Below are 20,725 nucleotides of genomic sequence, written 5' to 3'. Positions count from 1 at the left end.
TAAAACTCCATATTGAAAAAAAATTGTCACCTTCATTCTTCTTAGAAGCTATTATTATGCTCATAAAAGATTTGCAAACTCCATCCATTGTAATTCTGCCCTTGACACTTTGAAGAATGTCCAAATTATGTGGTATGGATCGTAATAGAGAGTAATGTGTTAAATACTTTTTATATAAATATTTTTATCTAAAAAATTAAGTAGGACTATATATTGTATACAGAGACTACAAATTTTTATATAATATATAACAACATAATGTACATGTAAATACATTTTGTTTGGTATATGTGTAAATCAATTTTACAGTTGCCAAAGGGAAGCATTTTTTGCTGTAGTGTTTGGAAAGCTAATTGACCTAGTCTGTGAAGAATTATCTAAGCTTATGTCTATGCTTCTTACTTAATTTTTTTAATTGAAATATAGTTATTTTACAGTGTTGTGTTAGTGTCAAGTGTACAGCAAAGTGATTAAGTTACACACACACACACACACGCACGCACATATATATATATTCTTTTTCAGATGCTTTTCCACTGTAGGTTATTCTAGGATAGTGATTCTATTTCCTCTTACTATACGTTAGGTCCTTGTTTACCTATTTTATATATAGCAGTGTGTACATTCCAATCTCCCCTACCCCACCCTTCCACCCCCACCCCCCTGCTATTCCCTTTGGTAGCCATAAGTTTGTGAGCCTATTTCTATTTTGTAAATAAGTTTATTTGTATCATTTTTTAAGATTCCACATATAAGTAACACCACATGATATTTGTCTTCCTCTGTCTGACTTACTTCACTTAGTATATGATAATCTGTAGGTCCCATCCATGTTGCTGACATTATTTCATTCTTTTTTAATGCCTGAGTAGTATTCCATTGTATATATGTACCACATCTTCTTTATCCATTCATCTGTCGACGGACATTTAGGTTGCTTCCATGTCTTGGCTATTGTAAATAGTGCTGCTAGTAACATAGGGGTGCACGTATCTTTTCTAATTAGAGTTTTCTCTGGGTATATGCCCAGTAGTGGGATTGTTGAATCATATGGTAATTCTATTTTTAGTTTTTTAAGGACCCTCCATACTGTTCTCCATAGTGGCTATACCAATTTACATTCCCACCAACAGTGTAGGAGGGTTCCCTTTTCTCCACACCCCCTCTAGCATTTATTATTTGTAGACTTCTTGATGATGGCCATTCTGACCTGTGTGAGGTGAAACTTCATTGTAGTTTTGATTTGCATTTCTCTAATAATTAACAATGTTGAGCATTTTTTCATGTACCTATTGACCATTTGTATATCCTCTTTGGAGAAATGTCTGTTTAGGTCTTCTGCCCATTTTTTTATTGGGTTGCTTGGGATTTTTTTTTTTTTTATTAAGCTATATGAGCTGTTTGTACATTTTGGAAATTAAACCCTTGTTGCATCCTTTGCAAATATTTTCCCCCATTTTCTAGGCTGTGGGAGGAGGAAGTCTTTAGCTGGCCTGTCTGCTGATGGGTGGGGCTGTGTTCCCACCCAGTTAGTTGTTTGGCCTGAGGCGTCCCAGCACTGGAGCTTGCAGGCTACAGCGTGGGGCCAGGTCTTGGTGCCAAAATGTCAGTCTCTGGGAGAGCTCATGCAGATGAATACCCCCTCTCTATCCACCACCAGTCCCCAGGAGTCCCTCCAAGACCAGCAGATAGGTCTGTCCCAGGCTCCTATCAAATTGCTGCTTTTGCCCTGGGTCCCGGTGCACATGAGATTTTGTGTGCACCCTTTAAGAGTGAAGCCTCTATTTCCCCCAATCCTGGGGAGCTCCTGCAATCAAGCCCTGCTGGCCTTCAAAATCAGATGCTCTGGGGGGCTCTTCTTCCCCGTGCTGGACCCCCAGGGTGGGGGGCTCAGAACTCTCACTCCTGTGGGAGAACCTCTGTAATATAACTATTCTCCAGTTTGGGGTCATTCACCTTGGGGGGTATGGGATTTGATTACATTGGGAGTTCGCCTCTCCTACCAGTCTCTTTGTGGCCCCGTCTTTATGTCTTTAGCTATAGAGGATCTTTTCTGGTAGGTTTCAGTCTTTTTCAAGGATGGTTTTTCTGCAGATTGTTGTGATTGGTGTGCTCTTAAGAGGAGGTGATGTTAGGGTCCTTTTATTTCACCATCTTGGCCGCTTTCCTATGCTTCTTAATTTTTCAAAAGTGGTAATGCCCCTGATTTTGGAGAAGCTCCGTACATCAAAGACTACAAATCAATTTTCATGATTCTGGAAACGAAAGGTTTTTTTTATGAAAGGTTATTGCTAATTAAGAGTATTAGTTTAGCTCAGAGCTTCCTAATAGAAATACAACATAAGCCACATACCGCATTTAAAAATTTCCAGTATTCACATTAAAACAAGTAAAAAGAAACACATGAAATGTAATGATATATTTTTTACTTATTATATCCAATATAGCACTGTTTCAGCATGTAATAAATATTTTTAAAAATTGAGTTATTTTACGTTTTTTGGTCCACACTAAGGTCTTTGAAATCCAGTGTGTATATATACTTACAGAACATCTCAATTTGGACTAACCACGTTTCAAAGGCTCAACGGCCATTTGTGACTAGTGACTGTGCACATCTAGCCCATCTCTTAACATTTGAAAGGAAGTAGGTCTAGCAGAAATAAAAATATCACTTTGTTCTTTTTGTCATTAGGATTTATGACCTTTTGATTTAAGTTTTATTAATATACATGCCTAAAAGTTCCAAAATGACACAGTTAAAAACAATCTCCCTCTCAGTGCTATTCTCCAGCCTCTCCATTCCTTTTCCTGGAGGCAAAGTGTTATAGCCAGTCTGTTGTATATTCTCCCAGAGCTGATTTTATTTTTATTTTTGTAAAGGTACAGGTTGTGGCATTCTTATACATACTGTTCTGCAGCTTTCTTTACTTCATTTAATTACTTGGAAATACTTCATCTGAAAATATAGGTTGTTTCCAAACTTTGCTAGTGCAAAACACTGTGCATACATGGTTTAACAAATATGTGCATATTTGTTAGATGAGAGTTTAAAACTGAAGGATCAAAGGAAGTTTCTACAAAATTCTGTAGATATTGCTAAATCCTCCTGTATGGTACTCGTATTAGTTTTGACTCCTGAGAACTACGTGACAACATGTCCGTTTCCCCGTATGCTTGCCAACATAGTGTATTATTAAAGTTTTTGTTCGTTGCCAATTTGGAAAAAAAAACTATCTTGTTGCAGTCTTAATTTGCATTTCTTTTTATAAGTTCTGATGGACATTTTAAAAATATTTAAAAGCCACGTGCATTTCATTTTCTGTGAACTGTCCATGTCCTTTGCTTATTTTTTCTTGTTTGATAGTTGGTCTTTTCCCTGTCAATGTGTATGGGTCCTGTATATTAAGTATTATGTAACTTTTAACTTAGCTGTGGGTTTATTTTTACATGCACAAAGTTTATTGAACTTCCTCATCTTTTATGGCTTCTAGATTTTGTGTCACAAAGACCTTGTCCGGTCATTCGATTATTTTTTTTTGTTTTCTCAGGCTGTTTTTAATTTTTTTTAGGGTTTTGTTTTCCATATTCAGAATTTAAATCCATCTAGAATACATTTTGGTACAAGATGTAAGGGACCGATCCAACTGTATCATTTTTTCAGAAAACTATTCCATTGTTCTAATATATTTATTTGAAATGCCATCATTACCTCATACTATATTTCTATGTGTGTATGAATCTATTTCTGGACATTCTATTCTATTCCATTGGTCTTATAAACACTCTATTATCTATTTATGTGCAAGTACGAGCTGTTTTAAGTACAGTAGAGCTTTTGTTGCTTTCTAATATCTTTCCATTTGGCTCCTACACTGCCCGAGCCCCATTATGATTCTCTTTCAGATTATTCCTGGTTATCCAATTTGTTTATTTTTCCACATGAACTTTAGAGTCAGCTTCTTAATAACTCAACCCATTCTTTTAGTATTTTTATGAAAATACATTAAATGAATAGATTAATTTGACAACTATACAAGTACATATTATATCTTTCTACTTGTTTTGTTTTTGTGTTTGGGTATCCCTCAGTATTGTTTTAACGTTTTATTCAGATAGGTCTTTCACATTTCTTTTTAAGTTTGTTCTTAGTATTATAAAAATATTTTTTCTATTACAGTTTTTTATTCCACCATAGCTTCTGACTGATTGTTGCTTTTAGGTACCAAGGCTGTTGATTTTTTTTTTTTCTAGCTACTTTACTGTCGTCTGTAACAGTTTTTCAGTTGATTCTCTTGGTTGGCCAGTATACAATCTTATTCTCTGCAAATGATAACTTTAGTGTTGCTTCCCAGTGTTTGTTTCTTCCTCTGTTTCATTTGTCTTGGTTAGTAAGCAATGGCTATTTTAATAGAGCTTTTTTATAGCCCAAAGGGAAAATAGTCTTGATTTTTTTTTCCTACTTATAGCCTTAAAATAAATTTAATGAGAAAAACTGTGGGAAAATAAAGCATGACTCTATAATGAATGGGGCAGCATTCACTTTATATAATGGATTATTTTTGCTTTTCTGGTGCCCATTTCTTCTTGCTTTCCCTATCATTTTGGACTTTGAAATCTCCATCAGGATTGATCTTGAAAAGTTTGAATGAATGACTGAATAAAGAAGTGATCACAAGATGAGCAAATTTATATCAATCTAGTGAAACTGATTGGATGCTCACTCTAAGCACAAAGATAAATAGAGTAGGATATTTTTAAGGAATTCACAGTCCAGTAAGAGAGAGTAAACAAAATACAGTTGAATGTGATATGTTCAGCAGTAGACCATATACAAGATCAAAAAGCAGGATAAAACTGGGAGTGAGTAATTCTTTTGGAAAATCAAGGAAAAAATTCTAGGGGAGGTGATCTGAGACAGTTGTAACCAGACACAGGAGTCACAGGGCACAATAAGAGGACTAGGAAGGCAGTCTAGGCAGATAAAACAACAGCATGGAGGTCTGAAACAGCTTGCAATGTTTGGGTATTTATAAGCTGTTGTTATAGTTGGAGTATAATCTGTGGGAGCAAGTAGGAGGACAGAAAAATAGAAACCTGCATATGAAAAACCATTTATATTAGGCAGGAATTCTCAAAAGAAGTAGGCAGCCAGATCTTGTAGAGGAAAATATAGAATCACTTAGAAAAGGCATTTTATAAACTACACTTTCACCCCTACCCCCTCCCCTGGAATGTCAACACTGCAGAGACTGTGCCTTATCTTCCAGGTGTGTCTGGGTAAAGAGTTTGAGAACTACTAATGCAGGCAATATGGAGTCAATAAAGTGTGTTAAGAAGGGTATGACATCAGATTTGCCTTTTAGAACATTCCCTTTGATAACAGTTTGAAGGATCCTTGAAGGACTGGGAAGAGGACAGGCTGGGCTCAGGAGAAATCTATAAAAAGCTATTACAGTAGATAATGAAGCAAGATAATGTAGATCTGGCTACCTAGTGGCAGTGAAGATGATTCAACGAATACATAGGAAATGGAATTGATAGAACTTAGCAAATGATCGGATATGTAAGGTGCTAGAGAAGAAAGAAAGGAGGTCGTCTTTCTCTATTGTTTTTAGCATTTTGACAAAAAAAATTATTTGGGAAGGAAGTTGATACTATTTACTAATACAGTATGAACTTCCCACATTAGCTGTTGATTTTGATCTTTGTTTACTGTGACCATAAATATTTCAGAGTTGCTGGTAAGACAAGAATAATCATTTCCTGAGTAGCTCTTGGCTGTCACTCCGAGACATGAAAATGAGTATCGTGGTTTGCTATGTCTAGGAATTCCAGTATCGTTAATGCCCCAGTTCTTCTCTAAGGTGCACTGTTAGTGTTAGATATATATTAATGTACTTTAATTTTTGTTTCCATACGCTTTAGAATTCATTCAGAGGGCAGCCTTGTGGATGGCCCCGAAGCAAGCCTGATGGAACAGGATAGAACGAACCATGTTGAGGGCAACAGACTGAGTCCATTCCTGATACCATCTTCTTCTCCCATTTGCCAGACAGAACCTCTGGCTATAAAGCTCCAGAATGGAAGCCCATTAACCAAGAGACCTTATCCAGAAGTAAATGGAGACACCAAGTGGCAGCCTTGCAAGAGTCATTATGGAATACCCCACATGAAAGGAAGTCAGAATAGCCGCGTGAGTCCAGACTTCATACAAGAAAGTAGAGGGTATTCCAGATGTTTGCAAAATGGAGGGATAAAGCGCACAGTTAGTGAACCTTCTCTCTCTGGGCTCCATCAGAACAAGAAACTGAAACAAGACCAAAAGGCCAATGGAGAAAGCAAGAACTTCGGGGAAAGCCAAGAAAGAAATCCAGGCAAAGGCAGCAGTCAACCCAATGTCTCTGATATGAGTGACAAGAGAGGATCTGTTAGCTCTGCAGCCCAAGGAAATGAAGTTAAAGATTTCACTGTTTTTTCATCACATAACTGCAGTGGATCTGAAAATCCAGAGCTTCAGATTCTGAACCAACAGGAGGGGAAAAATGCTAACTACCACGACAAGAACATTGTATTACTTCTTAAAAATAAGGCAGTGCTAATGCCTAATGGTGCTACAGTTTCTGCCTCTTCCATGGAAAACACACATGGTGAACTCCTGGAAAAGACGCTGTCTCAATATTATCCAGATTGTGTTTCCATTGCGGTGCAGAAAACCACATCTCACATACATGCCATTAACAGTCAGGCTACTAATGAGTTGTCCTGTGAGATCACTCACCCATCGCATACCTCAGGGCAGATCAATTTCCCACAGACCTCGAACTCTGAGCTGCCTCCAGAGCCAGCTGCAGTGGTGACTGAGGCCTGTGGTGCTGATAGTGCCAGTATACCAGCTGCAGTGCTAGGGGCCTGTCCCTTTCCGAAACCAGAGCAACGAAAGTCAGTTTTTGAGATATGCCCGTCTCCGGCAGAAAACAGTAACATCCAAGGAACCACAAAGCTAGTATCTGGTGAAGAATTCTGTTCAGGTTCCAGCAGCAATTTGCAGGCTCCTGGTGGCAGCTCTGAACGGTATTTAAAGCAAAATGAAATGAATGGTGCTTACTTCAAGCAAAGCTCAGTGTTCACTAAGGATTCCTTTTCTGCCACTACCACACCACCACCATCACAATTGCTTCTTTCTCCCCCTCCACCTCTTCCGCAGGTTCCTCAGCTTCCTTCTGAAGGAAAAAGCACTCTGAATGATGGAGTTTTGGAAGAACACCATCACTACCCCAACCAAAGTAACACAACTCTTTTAAGGGAAGTGAAAATAGAGGGTCACCACGAGGCACCACCATCCCGGAGTCCAACTCCCTCTACACAAGTATCCAACCCCTCTCCGATGCTTCCAGAAAGGCCTCAGAATTATTGTGTTAACAAGAATGACATACGGACTCCAGGGACAATGACGTTTCCATTGTGTTCTGAGAAAACAAGACAACTATCAGAACATCTCAAACATAACCCACCAATTCTTGGTAGCAGTGGAGATGCACAGGACCACTGCCAGCAGTTGATGGGACACAAAGAGCAAGAGATCTTCAAGAGTCAAGACAAGGAACAGACACGAGACCCTGTGCTCCCAACACAGCCCTATCTGAAACCAGGATGGATTGAATTGAAGGCCCCTCACTGTCATCAAGCAGAATCCCATCTGAAATGTAATGAGGCAACCCTGCGGTCAATTCTTCAGTATCAGTCCAACCCCTCCCATCAAATGACCTCCAAACAATACACTGGAAATTCCAACGTGCCTGGGGGGCTCCCAGGGCAAGCTTACACCCAGAAAATAATACAACCGGAGCAGAGACCACCAAGGTACCAAGCTGAGATGAATCAAGGGCAGTCTCAAGGTACAGTGGACCAGCATCTCCAGTTCCAAAAACCCTCACTCCAGGTGCACTTCTCCAAAACGGACCCTTCACCCGAAGCTCACAGACAGTCAGTCTGTGCCCTGAGGTGTCATTTCCAACAAAGACCAGATCCCCAAACTGAGAAACTCATGCCCCCAACATTGAAACGGCACTTGAATCAACAGGCTTCCGAGACTGACCCATTCTCAAACTCACACCTTTCACAACATAAGCCTCATAAGCAGGCAGCACAAACACAACCATCCCAGACTTCACATCTCTCTCAAAACCAGCAACAGCAGCAAAAACTACAGATGACGAATAAGGAACAGATGCCCCAGACCTTTTCTCATCCCCAAGGCAACAGTGATCAGCAAAGAGAAGGATCATTCTTTAGCCAGATTAAAGGAGAAAAATGCTTTCGTGGTGAAGATCAACATTCAAAATCAAGTGAGTTCCAGACTCATAATCCCCAGGTGGGACTGGAGCAAGTACAGAATATGAATAGTATAAATTCCCCCTATGGTCAGATCTTGAAGTCAAATGCAAGCAAAGTGCAGATTTCTTGTTCAAACAATATACACGTAGTTCCAGAAAATAAAGAACAGACTGTAAATTCTGAACTCTTTGCAGGAAACAAGATCCCAAACTCACATCACATGCAATATTTTCCAAATAATGTGACCCCAAAGCAAGATGTTCTTCACAGGTGCTTTCAAGAACTAGAACAGAAGCCTCAACAAGCTTCAGTTCTACAGGGATATAAAAATAGAAACCAAGATGTGTCTAGTCAACAAGCTGCACAGCTCGCTCAGCAAAGGTACCTGATGCAAAACCAAGCAAATGCGTTCCCTTTGCCCAATCAGGCAGGAAGTCACATTCAGACCCTGCCCCAGAAGGACATCCAAAAGCATGCTGCTCTAAGGTGGCACCTTTTGCAGAAGCAAGAACAGCAGCAAACACAACAGCTCCAAGCCGAGTCTTGCCATAGTCAGATGCAAAGGCCAATTAAAGTCGAACCGGGATCCAAGCCCCACGCCTGTATGCGCCTCATGTCAGCACAGCCAGAAAACAAAATGTGGAAAAAGATACCCAAGCAGGAGATTCCACCTCCGAGCTGTGATAACATGCAGCAGCGGAGCATCCTTGAGACCATGGAGCAGCATCTGAAGCAATTTCAGGTCAAATCATTATTTGACCATAAGGCTCTTACTCTAAAATCACAGAAGCAAGTAAAAGTTGAAATGTCAGGGCCAGTCACAGTTTTAACTAGACAAACCACTGCTGCAGAACTTGATAGCCACACCCCAGCTTTAGAGCAGCAAGCAATGCCTTCCTCAGAAAAGACACCAACCAAAAGAACAGCTGGTTCTGTTCTCAATAATTTTTTAGAGTCACCTTCCAAATTACTAGATACTCCTATAAAAAATTTATTGGATACACCTGTCAAGACTCAGTATGATTTCCCATCATGCAGATGTGTAGGTAAGTGCCAGAAATGTACTGAGACACATGGTGTTTATCCAGAATTAGCAAATTTATCTTCAGATATGGGATTTTTCTTTCTTTTTAAAAACTTTGAGTCTGGCAGCAATTTGTGAAGGCTCATAAAAACCTGAAGCTTACATTTCTTGTCTTTAAATTACAGATGCTTGTGCTGTGCAAGAGAGAACTTCACTTACATTCAGTTTTTCAAAAAAATTAAAAAATTGTGCATGCTCATTTGTCCCTCCCTTCAAACCGTTTAAAATATAAAGGTATCTGTTTTAGCCTAATCAATCTAGTTAACTCTTTGTATATCTCCTGGAGAGATAGCCAGGCAGTAAAAACACCTTGTTAAAATGAGAAAATAACTGCCCTATGCAAACTAATGTAGGAGCTTTTAATATTTTTTAATTCAAGATTGAATGTATTAGTAGTTTTACAAGGTTAACTTTTATAATAGATAAGGGGACATTATCATCTTCTGTCTTGGTGACTTAGGGGAAATTTTAATGCCAAAGTCCTGAATATTCATAAAGTTGCCCTTTCTCCGTGTATGCATTTGAAACATTGTGTGATTTATATTTGATATTTTCTCTTTAAAAGTTTCATCTTTTTGATAGAAAATATGCTATTTCCCTTTCTTTTTTTTAAACAAGCATCTTTTTGTTAAAATTCAAGATGCATGATAGGTCTGTTGGAATAGGGAAACTTTTTGCTGATTGATGCAATTTTATATATATATATATATAAAGATCTTAATTATAGCTACTCAGCTTGGATACAGTAGAAGACATTTGTAAAAACCAGCGTTCAACTAATGTGGCTAATGGTCCACCCACTTTATGTTATTCCTCTTAAAATGGTACACTCCACATTTTATAGAAGGATGGAGGGAAGATCCGTACTGCCCCTTTGTGTGGGGGTAATATTATTGCCTCACTGGCCTAATGTGCCACACATGTCATAGACAACACTGGGTAAGTTATACTCATCTTCACACCCTTCTCCTATCATACAAACCTTTTTTTCCCCACTTCTCATCTTTGATAGTGTACAAGAGCCTCTTCCTTTTATCTGACCCTCTCTTCAATATTTTCTCTCATCATAAGTTGTTCTAAAGTAAAGTAGTACATACAACATGGGTCTGGATTGAATGTTCTTATTTTCAAAACAGAGTAATCGAATATTGTGGGGAAACGAGAGGAGAAAAAGGTATCTTGACAATAAACTGAACAAAATCCTGGGGGTGAGATAGGACAGGAAATTTTATTTTTAATCTTTTAACATCCAAATAACAGGCAGGCTTCTAGTAAGCTGTAATTTTTTTTTCTTCAGTTTAAAAGATTGGACTGTAGTTGATATTACATATAATATATTCTAATTCCCTCACTGTCTATTTAGTTCCACTTACTTGATTTAAAATAATTCCTTATCCCATATCTGAAATGCAATTTAATATATTTTTATCCAACAGGCAGAATGGACATATACTTAATTATTTGGCACATTTTCTAATAGATTAGTCCATCAGTTTACTCATTTTAAAGAAAAAAAATGTTTAAAGTCACATTTAGGACCCTTAATGTACAGGTGGGGGATAAGCTTTGTGGATGTAGCCTTTATATTTAGTATAATTGAGGTCTAAAATAATAATCTTCTATTATCTCAACAGAGCAAATTATTGAAAAAGATGAAGGTCCTTTTTATACCCATCTAGGAGCAGGTCCTAATGTGGCAGCTATTAGAGAAATCATGGAAGAAAGGTAATTAACGCAAAGGCACAGGGCAGATTAACGTTTATCCTTTTGTATATGTCAGAATTTTTCCAGCTTTCACATACAAAGCAGTAAACAATTGTAAATTGAGTAATTATTAGTAGGCTTAGCTATTCCAGGGTTGCCAACACTACACACTGTGCTATTCACCAGAGAGTCACAATATTTGACAGGACTAATAGCCTGCAAGCTGGCATAGGCTGCCCACTTTGAGATGGATGCCAGAAAACCCAGGCATGAACAAGAACCAGCCAGCCGGCCTGCTAGGCACAAGGGTGCTGGCACAGGCTGCAAAGAGAGCGCCCACTCTGGTTTTCCCACTCGATGATAAAAAAGGAAAAGGGGGGAAAGGTGGTATAAGAAAGGACCCATCGAGTCGAATTCACCTAGAGTTATAAATGAGTAGTTATCTCCAAGGAAGTTGTCCATTAGTATGAGCAGAGGGCAAGAGTGATGTACTGAATAGAAATAGAGACAGATTCTATTTATAGCTGCATTTTTTTTTTTTTTACCTGTCAGTCATAGGTATGCAAGTACTTACCTGAATCTACACAGTTACTCCTGCATGTCATCTTGCAGACTTGAAGACTGTTATGAGCAAGATAATCAATGCAGAGAGAGACTTTCATATAGGTATCCACAGCTCTGAGCTGTTATTACGCTAGGGTGCCTTTTCTTTAAGAGGTAGGCATTTTTATCATTAAAATACATTAGGAGACATTCTGGGCAGCAAGGACATATTCCATATCATTGTTGCCCAAAATTCAAATTATTCATTTCTAAATGAGCACATAGAAATTCACTAAATAATTGTCTAGTAGCCTGACAGAAATAGTGAATTTCCCTAAGTGCCCTCTTGTATTAGCAAGGAGTAAGTAGTGCTTTGGTTATAAGGGAAAATATAATCTATTTCTAGAATTATCCTATATTTTCAAAATTGCTGGATACTGGTTATTTGCCAGCCTTTTAAAAAAAATGAGAGATTCTTAGAGAAACAGTCCTAACTAAAATGAGTCCCCAAGTTTTAAAATAACTAAATTTAGTAAAGGACAAATAGTACGTTATTTTAGAAGACTGAATTTAACAAACTTTAAAAAATTTTGTGCTTTGTGAAATTATGTATAAAAATAAGCTTTCCCATTATTTTTACCCATCATATAATTTCAAAATAGTTCATTACAATTATCAGTATATTTTGATACTGAAGAAATACAAGGCTTAAAGTCTACTATCCAGTTTGCTTGGCTTAGTTCTGTTTTTTAAAAATAAACTATTCATTTCTCAGGATGTGGCCATAGAGTAAAATTATGCTCAAATGTTCAATATATTGGTTGCCTCTTAGATTCATTTGCTAATTTCATGTGTGTGTGTGTTTCTGTGGATTTCTTTAAGGTTTGGACAGAAGGGTAAAGCTATTAGGATTGAAAGAGTCATCTATACTGGTAAAGAAGGCAAAAGTTCTCAGGGATGTCCTATTGCCAAATGGGTAAGTGTGACTTGACAAGGCCTTTGGTCTTCAGTCTTGGGCATTTTGATTCATTCATCTAACCCTGGGAATTGGGTTATCAGATCAGAGAATCATTTATGCCAGTTGAAAGGAATATTGCTTATATTTATCACGTGTCATCTCTTAAGAAAAAGGCAGATTAGTATAAAATCATGTACAAACTGTATTTAATTGAAAAAATTTAATAGTGAGGAGGAGATCTGTTCAAGTGCCTGCTAGAAGTGTAATTCTTCCCGGCATGTGAGGAAGAGGTCCTTCATCCTTTAAGTACCTGCAGTTAATCTTCGTCATTTTTGAAGACCTTGAACTTTAAAGGCTTGCTTGTCTTCCATCTAGCTCTGGCTTTAGTGCAGGGAGCATTGTCCCCACTGTACTGGGTCGAGTCTGCTACACCCCGAGTGCTTTTGCATCTCTCCCAGTTCTGACCCCAGGGTAAGCCCCGACGTTATAGATGGGCAGCAAAAGGCAAGTTGCAGGTGCTGGTATATGTCGCCCTAATTGTGACCCAGACTTGAGAAAATATACAGACGTCAGTCAATGCTCTCATCTGCTGCAAGTGACCCTTGTTTTGTTTTGGTTGGGGTGGTGGGTGTTGGGGTGGAATGGTGACCCGAACAGGTGGTTCGCAGAAGCTGCAGCGAGGAGAAGCTACTGTGCTTGGTGCGAGAGCGAGCTGGCCACACCTGTGAGGCTGCGGTGATTGTGATTCTCATCCTGGTGTGGGAAGGAATCCCACTCTCTCTGGCTGACAAACTGTACTCCGAGCTCACCGAGACCCTGAGGAAATACGGCACGCTCACCAATCGTCGGTGTGCCCTGAATGAAGAGTAAGTGCATCCCAGGCCTCTCTTCTCTTTCCACTGCTAGGAAAGCTTAATTGTTGGTTTGAGGGCAGAGAGTTGAAACTACGTTTTCACATTTACAAAACAGGGATCAAAATGCCTGCTTCACAGCCATTCAGTAGGAACTTGCATTTGCTAATGCTAACATGGATACTTCGAAGCAATTTCATTTACTAATATTTTGTACCTTCGGACAGTGTAGCTATGAGTTAGAAGCAGCTTGCTGGAAATCTGAGTGTCTGTACCCACAAACTCAACCATACTATAAACCTGAAAATATTTATGTGTCCGCTTACTGCAAGTGACAACTGTTTAGTGTGCCTAGCCACCACACTAGTAAGTATTGACACCACTTCTGTGTAGCAGTATCTGAGACAGTTTGGTGAGAAACTTTAGGATTCCCAGGTCAAGGACTTTATATGTAACAAACATAAAAATACAAGGCTTACTTATAGAAGTTCTGTAGAAACAAACTGATTTTGACTTCATTGCAATCTAGTCCATTATTTCCATAATAATAATCAAAATCACTTCCACTTTTACTGCTACTAAATAATCAAGAAATTAGTGGCTATGGATGGGCATTATTTTCTAGAAATATGAAAATTTGGAATAGGAGAGCAAGGTATGCAGTTAAATATATTTAATGCATCCAAGTGCTGGTATGGTTTTGTTTGTGTTTTTTGTTTTTTAACCTTATCTACCTGCAGGAAGTTTACATCTTCACTTGGAGAAAGCTTAATTTTTTATTTTCCTTCTGCTATGCTATTCTCGTATATCATTAAAAGAATACAGGAAAATTCACAGTGCAGCACTGAAATCCTATGTAGCTATTTTACTCACAGTCGGTACTAAAATAATTTTAATATTACACTTTTTTCTTAGTTTTTTTAAATTTTTTTGGCTGCGTCGGGTCTTAGTTGAGGCATGCGGGATCTTTCGTTGTGGCGCGGGCTTCCCTGTAGTTGTGGCGTGCAGGTTTTCTCTTCTCTAGTTGTGGTGCTTGGGCTCCAGGCCACGTGGGCTCTGTAGTTCGCGGCACGCAGGGCCTCCCGCTGAGGCACGCAAGCTCAGTAGTCAGGGCGCGCGGGCTTCTCTAGTTGCAATGCGCGGGCTCAGTCACGCCGCGGCACGTGGGATCTTAGTTCCCTGAGCAGAGATCGAACCCGCATCCCCTACATGGGAAGGCGGATTCTTTACCACTGGACCACCGGGGAAGTCCCTGCACTTCTTCCTTTAGTCACCTTTCTTCTGCATCCACCAAACTACAAAAGAGTTTACTGAGCTTATGGAAATATTGTGCTGCTCACTGCAACAATCCATTGCTAACCAAATTTGTCCTTTTGCTGACTATTACTCTAACTGGTATGGTTTTACTGTATATTAACATAGGTTCTCCCTCTGGGTCATTGGGGGTGGGTAGGGAGGGTTGCAAATCAACTATAAACAATCTGTTTAGGAAAGTTACTTTTCACATATGAAAGTGTGGCTTAGCTTTCTATGATAGTTATCCCAAAATGTCATGGTGTGTACCTCAAGGCCATCAACCCACTTTTACAAATGATAGGTTGGACAGGTAGAAGTGGCTGATTCATAAGACATGACTCAAACTTGTGATTGACTGCTTTAGGTATAAAGTAATATTCCATTTACCCTAACATTCCTTGTTTCTCCTTGAAAAAAATGTATGTAGGTGTCTTTAATCAGAAAGAAAATGAAAGTTAAGGCATCTTGAGCTGATGTTGGTGATAGCAATTTTCTCAGGAATTCAGCGACACTGCCTTGTTTTTGTAGAGCAGACTTCCTCTTAGACTTGGTAGCTGGAACTTCTAAACCACCAAAGAACTTCTTGTGAAAATGACATTTGTTTTATTTAAATTTCTTGAAGTTTCTTGCAAACTATATTTCACATTCTTTGTAATTGATTTAATTTTTATTAATATTATACATCTTTGTTATTTTTCCCCTGAAGGCTTTTCTTTGATTCTTATAAATGCTATTGTCTGAAATAGAATTTCTTTCTATATGTCAGATTCTATGTTAAGAACTTTCCTAAATTATGTTATTTTGCATTTGAAAACCATGAATGATGATTGGGCCAGGGTCTAAGAAAAATTAATAGGGACAAGAACAAAACTATTAAAAGATGTGCTTCAAATATTGACATTTTAAAGGCCAATCTGTATACTTTTGCTTAACTTCGTCTATAATTTCAAGATAAAGATGAGTAGTTATTTAGATGACGTTCCAGCTTTGAGCTACCTATACTTAGAGCAAGTTTCCAGAAACAAAAAATATACTTGAGGTACATGATTCAAATAGACACTTAACCAATGGCAATAGAGACTTCACTCGGATATAGCTTTTGAAGTTTCTTCTACCCTATAAAATAAGTTTTATTTCTGGAAAAAGTTAAAATTATGATTTTTTTGTGAAGAATGGAGGGTAATCTCAAATTGGGGCTGCTGACTCATTTTAATATTGAAAGCTGTGGGACCCTCATCACTGGGTTCTTATAAATCCCAGTGCCCACATGCACCATAACCACCCACTGTGAGTCCAGAAAAGAACTCCGAGAGCATCTTCCAGTGGGAGAATCAAAACGGATTTTTACATTTCCTTTGAGCCCAGCCAGCTGTTTCTCCTTTAAAGATTTCCCTTTGAGATTTTTATTTTATGACTAAGCCTAACCAATAATTTTTTGGCAAGTAAGAGTTGTGGGAGTGTATCTGTCATTATAAGGAAGTCAAAGCCAGAAATGTCTCTGCCGTGCTGGGTGATATTAAACTTTTAAAGAAACTTTATATTATAAAAATTTTCCAATATACATAAATGGGGGAGTGCAGTATATTTATCAACATTTTGCCTATACTATTTCATATATTCTGTGCCCCCCCCCACTTCCTAACCCCATCCCCACCAGTGTTTTAAAGCAAAACGGAGGCCATATCATCTAAGCTATGTTCACTTCAGTGTGTATCACTAACAGATAAGGACTTTGTTGTTTTACAATGTTGTAAAACAATATTAGTTTCTACTGTACAGCAAAGTGAATCAGCTATATGTATACATATATCCCCTCTTTTTTGGATTTACTTCCCGTTTAGGTCACCACAGAGCACTGAGTAGAGTTCCCTGTGCTGTACAGTAGGTTCTCATTAGTTATCTGTTTTATACATATTAGTGTATACAAGTCAATCCCAGTCTCCCAATTCATCCCACCCTTTCTTTCCCCTCCTTGGTGTCCATGTTTTTTTCCTCTATGTCAGTGTGTCTGTTTCTGCCTTGCAAACAGGTTCATCTGTACCATTTTCCTAGATTCCACATATATGCATTAATACACGATATTTGTTTTTCTCTTTCTGACTTACTTCACTCTGTATGACAGTCTCTAGGTCCATCCATGTTGCTGCAAATGGCACAATTTTGTTCCTTCTTATGGCTAGTCCATTGTATATACGTACCATATCTTCTCCATCCATTTCTCTGTCGATGGGCGTTTGGGTTGCTTCCATGACCTGGCTATTGTAAATAGTGCTGCAATGAACATTGGGGTGCGTGTGTCTTTTTGAATCATGGTTTTCTCAGGGTATATGCCCAAGGACTTTCTTTTTTTTAATAAACAAAACCTAGTCACAGTGTCATTATCATTCATCTCAAAATTGAGTGATTCTTTAATATCATTTAACATTCAGACCATGTTCAAATTCCCTAATTGGATACTGTTTCCAATGTACACATATACATATTAGATATACATATATATAAAGTAAAAAAATATTGACGAAAAGAAAGTCCATATCTTACATTTGATTGAGGGTTTTGAGTAGGTCCCAGTTCATGCCTATTGTCTAGTATAGTTATTGATAGAACTTCCTTTTACGCTCAAAAGTGTCCCAGTTTGTAAGATACAGTATATGATTCACAAGGCTCTTTTACTTTATTATAGTTTCCCCTCTCTTTTTGATGAATTTATTTGTTAAAGAGACTGTATGATTTGCTTTGTAAAATTTCTCACATTCTGGATTTGGCTGTGCACACTTGCTTAACTTGTTCCTCTGTCACCAATATCTTCCGTACACTGGTAGTTAGAGTTAAATATGTATGTATGCGTGAATGTATATATTAGCAAAATGCTTCATAAGTGGTGATGAAATAATCTTAGTTCTTCATACCCATCAAGAGGGACATAATATCTGCTTTGTTCCATTTATAGTGATGTTATGAGCGTTCAGTTGAGGAGTTGTTAGCTTGATCCACCCATCGTAAAGTTTACCAGAAAACTTCTACCTAATGGTTTAGCACATCGATCGATGATTATTACCTGTTTCCATTAGTTTGCAAATTGATAATTTTCTTATTTTTTAAAGTATAAATTTGTTATGTACATTTAATTTATTTTGCTAGTTTTTCTATTCTTGCATAAGTTTAAATGGCTGATATAATTTTTAGTTTAAATTTTGTTTTTTAAAATATTTACTTATTTATTATTTTTGGCTGCATTGGGTCTTCGTTGCTGCGTGCAGGCTTTCTCTAGTTGAGGTGAGCAGGGGCCACTCTTCATTGCAGTACATGGGCTTCTTATTGCAGTGGCTTCTCTTGTTGCGGAGCACGGGCTCTAGGCACGCGTGCTTCAGTAGTTGTGACACTCCGGCTCAGTAGTTGTGGCGCACAGGCTTAGTTGCTCCACGGCATGTAGGATCTTCCTGGACCAGGGATCAAACCTGTGTCCCCTGCATTGGCAGGCAGATTCTTAACCACTGTGCCACCAGGGAAGTCCTTTTTTTTTTTTTTTTTAACAGTTAGAAGTCCTAAGAGGTTGAGAGTGTTTTTAAAAATCTGTTGTATAGGTAAATATTTTGATTACAATTTCTCTGATTTGTTATTTAACCATTAGCCAAATTCTGAGCCATGTTAAAATTAGGCTGCAATGTAAAAATTCTAACAATATTTGAAAGGCCCCTATAAAAATGAAGGTGCCTTTTCAGAATCCACTTCATATAGGAAATCACCTTGAAGTCATTTTGTTATGTGTGAGTTTTTTCAATTTCTATATAATTCACACACCATAAAATTCACCCTTTTAAAGTATACAGTACAGTGCATTAGTATATTCACAAAGTTGTACAACATTTTCATTGCTTCTAAAAGGAAACCTCAAAGCCATTAGGCAATCACTTCCCATTCTCCTCCCCCCCCTAAATGGCAACTACTAATCAACATTCTGTCTCTAAAGATTTGTCTTTTCTGGGCTTTTCATATTAATAGAATCATACAATATTTAATCTGTCTGGCCTCTTTCACTTAGCATAATTTTTTTAAATTTTATTGGAGTATAGTTGATTTCCAATGTTGTGTTAGTTTCAGGTGTACAGCATAGTGATTCAGTTATATGTATACATATATTCATTCTTTCTCAGGTTCTTTTCCCGTATAGGTTATTATAGGTTATTCATTCTTTTTCAGATTCTTTTCCCATATTGAGTAGAGTTTCCTGTGCTATACAGTAGATCCTTGTTGGTTATCCATTTTGTATATAGTAGTGTGTATATGTTCATCCCAAGCTCTTAATTTATCCCTCCCCCCAGCCACGTTTCTCCTTTGGTCTCCAAAAGTTTGTTTTCAAAATCTGGGAGTTTGTTTCTGTTTTGTAAATCATTTTTTAAATATTCCACATATGAGTGGTATCATACGATATTTATCTGACTTACTTCACTTAGCATGATAAACTCTAGGTCCACCCATGTTGCTGCAAATGGCATTATTTTGTTCTGTTTTATGGCTGAGTAATATTCCATTGTATATATGTACCACATCTTTATCCATTCCTCTGTCAATGGACATTTAGGTTGCTTCCGTGTCTTGGCTATTGTAAATTGTGCTGCAGTGAACACTGGGGTGCATGTATCTTTTCAAATTATGGTTTCCTCTGGATACATGCCAAGGAGTGGGATTGCTGGCTCATATGGTAGTTCTATTTTTAGTTTTTTAAGGAACTTCCATACTGTTCTCCATAGTGGCTATACCAATTTACATTCCCACCAACTGTATGAGGGTTCCCTTTTCTCCCCACCCTCTCCAGCATTTATTGTTTGTAGATATTTTGATGATGGCCATTCTGACCTGTGTGAGGTGATACCTCATTGTAGTTTTGATTTGCATTTCTCTGATAATTAGTGATGTTGAGCATCTTTTCATGTGCTTTTTGGCCATCTGTATGTCTTCTGTGGAGAAATGTCTATTTAGATCTTCTGCCCATTTTTTGATTGCATTGTTTTTTTGACATAGAGCTTCATGAGTTGTTTGTATATTTTGAAGGTTAATTCCTTTTCATCGCTTTGTTTGCAAATATCAGTATTTTCTCCCATTCTGTGGGTTGTCTTTTTGTTTCATTTATGGCTTCCTTTACTGTGCAGAAGATTTTAAGTTTAATTAGGTCCCATTTGTTTATTTTTGTTTTTATTTTCATTACTCTAGGAGGTGAATCAAAAAAAGATGTTGCTGCAATTTATGTCAAAGAGTGTTCTGCCTCTGTTTTCCTCTAACAGTTTTATAGTGTCCAGCCTTACATTTAGGTCTTTGATCCATTTTGAGTTTATTTCTGTGTATGGTGTTAGAGAATGTTCTAATTTCCTTCTTTTACATGTAGCTTTCCAGTTTTCCCAGCACGACTTATTGAAGAGACTGTCTTTTCTCCATTGTATATTCTTGCCTCCTTTGTCATAGATTAATTGGCCATAGGTGCATGGGTTTATTTCTATTCCATTGATCTATATTTCTGTTTTTGTGCCAGTACCAAACTGTTTTGATGACTGTAGCTTTGTAATATAGTCCGAAGTCAGGGAGTCTGATTCCTCTAGCTTCATTTTTCTTTCTCAGGATTGCTTTGGCTATTTGGGGTCTTTTGTGTTTCCATACAAATTTTTAAATTTTTTATTCTAGTTCTGTGAAAAATGCCATTGGTAATTTGATAGAGATTTCATTGAATCTGTTTATTGCCTTGGGTAGTATAGTCATTTTCGCAATATTGATTCTTCCAATCCAAGAACATGGTATATCTCTCCATCTGTTTGTATCATCTTCGATTTCTTTCATCAGCATCTTATAGTTTTCAGAGTACAGGTCTTTTGCCTCCTTAGGTAAATTTATTCCTACATATTTTATTCCTAGGTTTTTATAATGTTTTAAAGTTTTGTCCATGTCATAACATTAATCAGT

At 37.8% G+C, this 20,725-nt stretch overlaps 1 protein-coding gene across 2 annotated transcripts in view; it reads left to right on the top strand.

Annotated features, from left to right (window-relative positions):
- TET2 (tet methylcytosine dioxygenase 2) overlaps positions 1-20,725 on the top strand; it is a 133,769-nt gene that overhangs the window by 87,385 nt on the left and 25,659 nt on the right. Inside the window, exons 3-6 of one of the 2 annotated variants that reach the window (XM_030864149.2) lie at positions 5,929-9,383; positions 11,056-11,146; positions 12,551-12,644; positions 13,284-13,492. In XM_030864149.2, the coding sequence (XP_030720009.2) occupies positions 5,975-9,383; positions 11,056-11,146; positions 12,551-12,644; positions 13,284-13,492 (3,803 nt within the window). In that variant the 5' untranslated portion in view covers positions 5,929-5,974. Of the gene's footprint in view, positions 1-5,928; positions 9,384-11,055; positions 11,147-12,550; positions 12,645-13,283; positions 13,493-20,725 lie in introns of those variants that run through there. The other variant, XM_060299127.1, reaches the window with a different exon arrangement.

Source organism: Globicephala melas, chromosome 5 (genome assembly GCF_963455315.2).
Source record: "Globicephala melas chromosome 5, mGloMel1.2, whole genome shotgun sequence".
Taxonomy (NCBI): domain Eukaryota; kingdom Metazoa; phylum Chordata; class Mammalia; order Artiodactyla; family Delphinidae; genus Globicephala; species Globicephala melas.
Note: the sequence above shows the minus strand (reverse complement) of the source record. Positions and strands in the feature narration are given on the sequence as shown.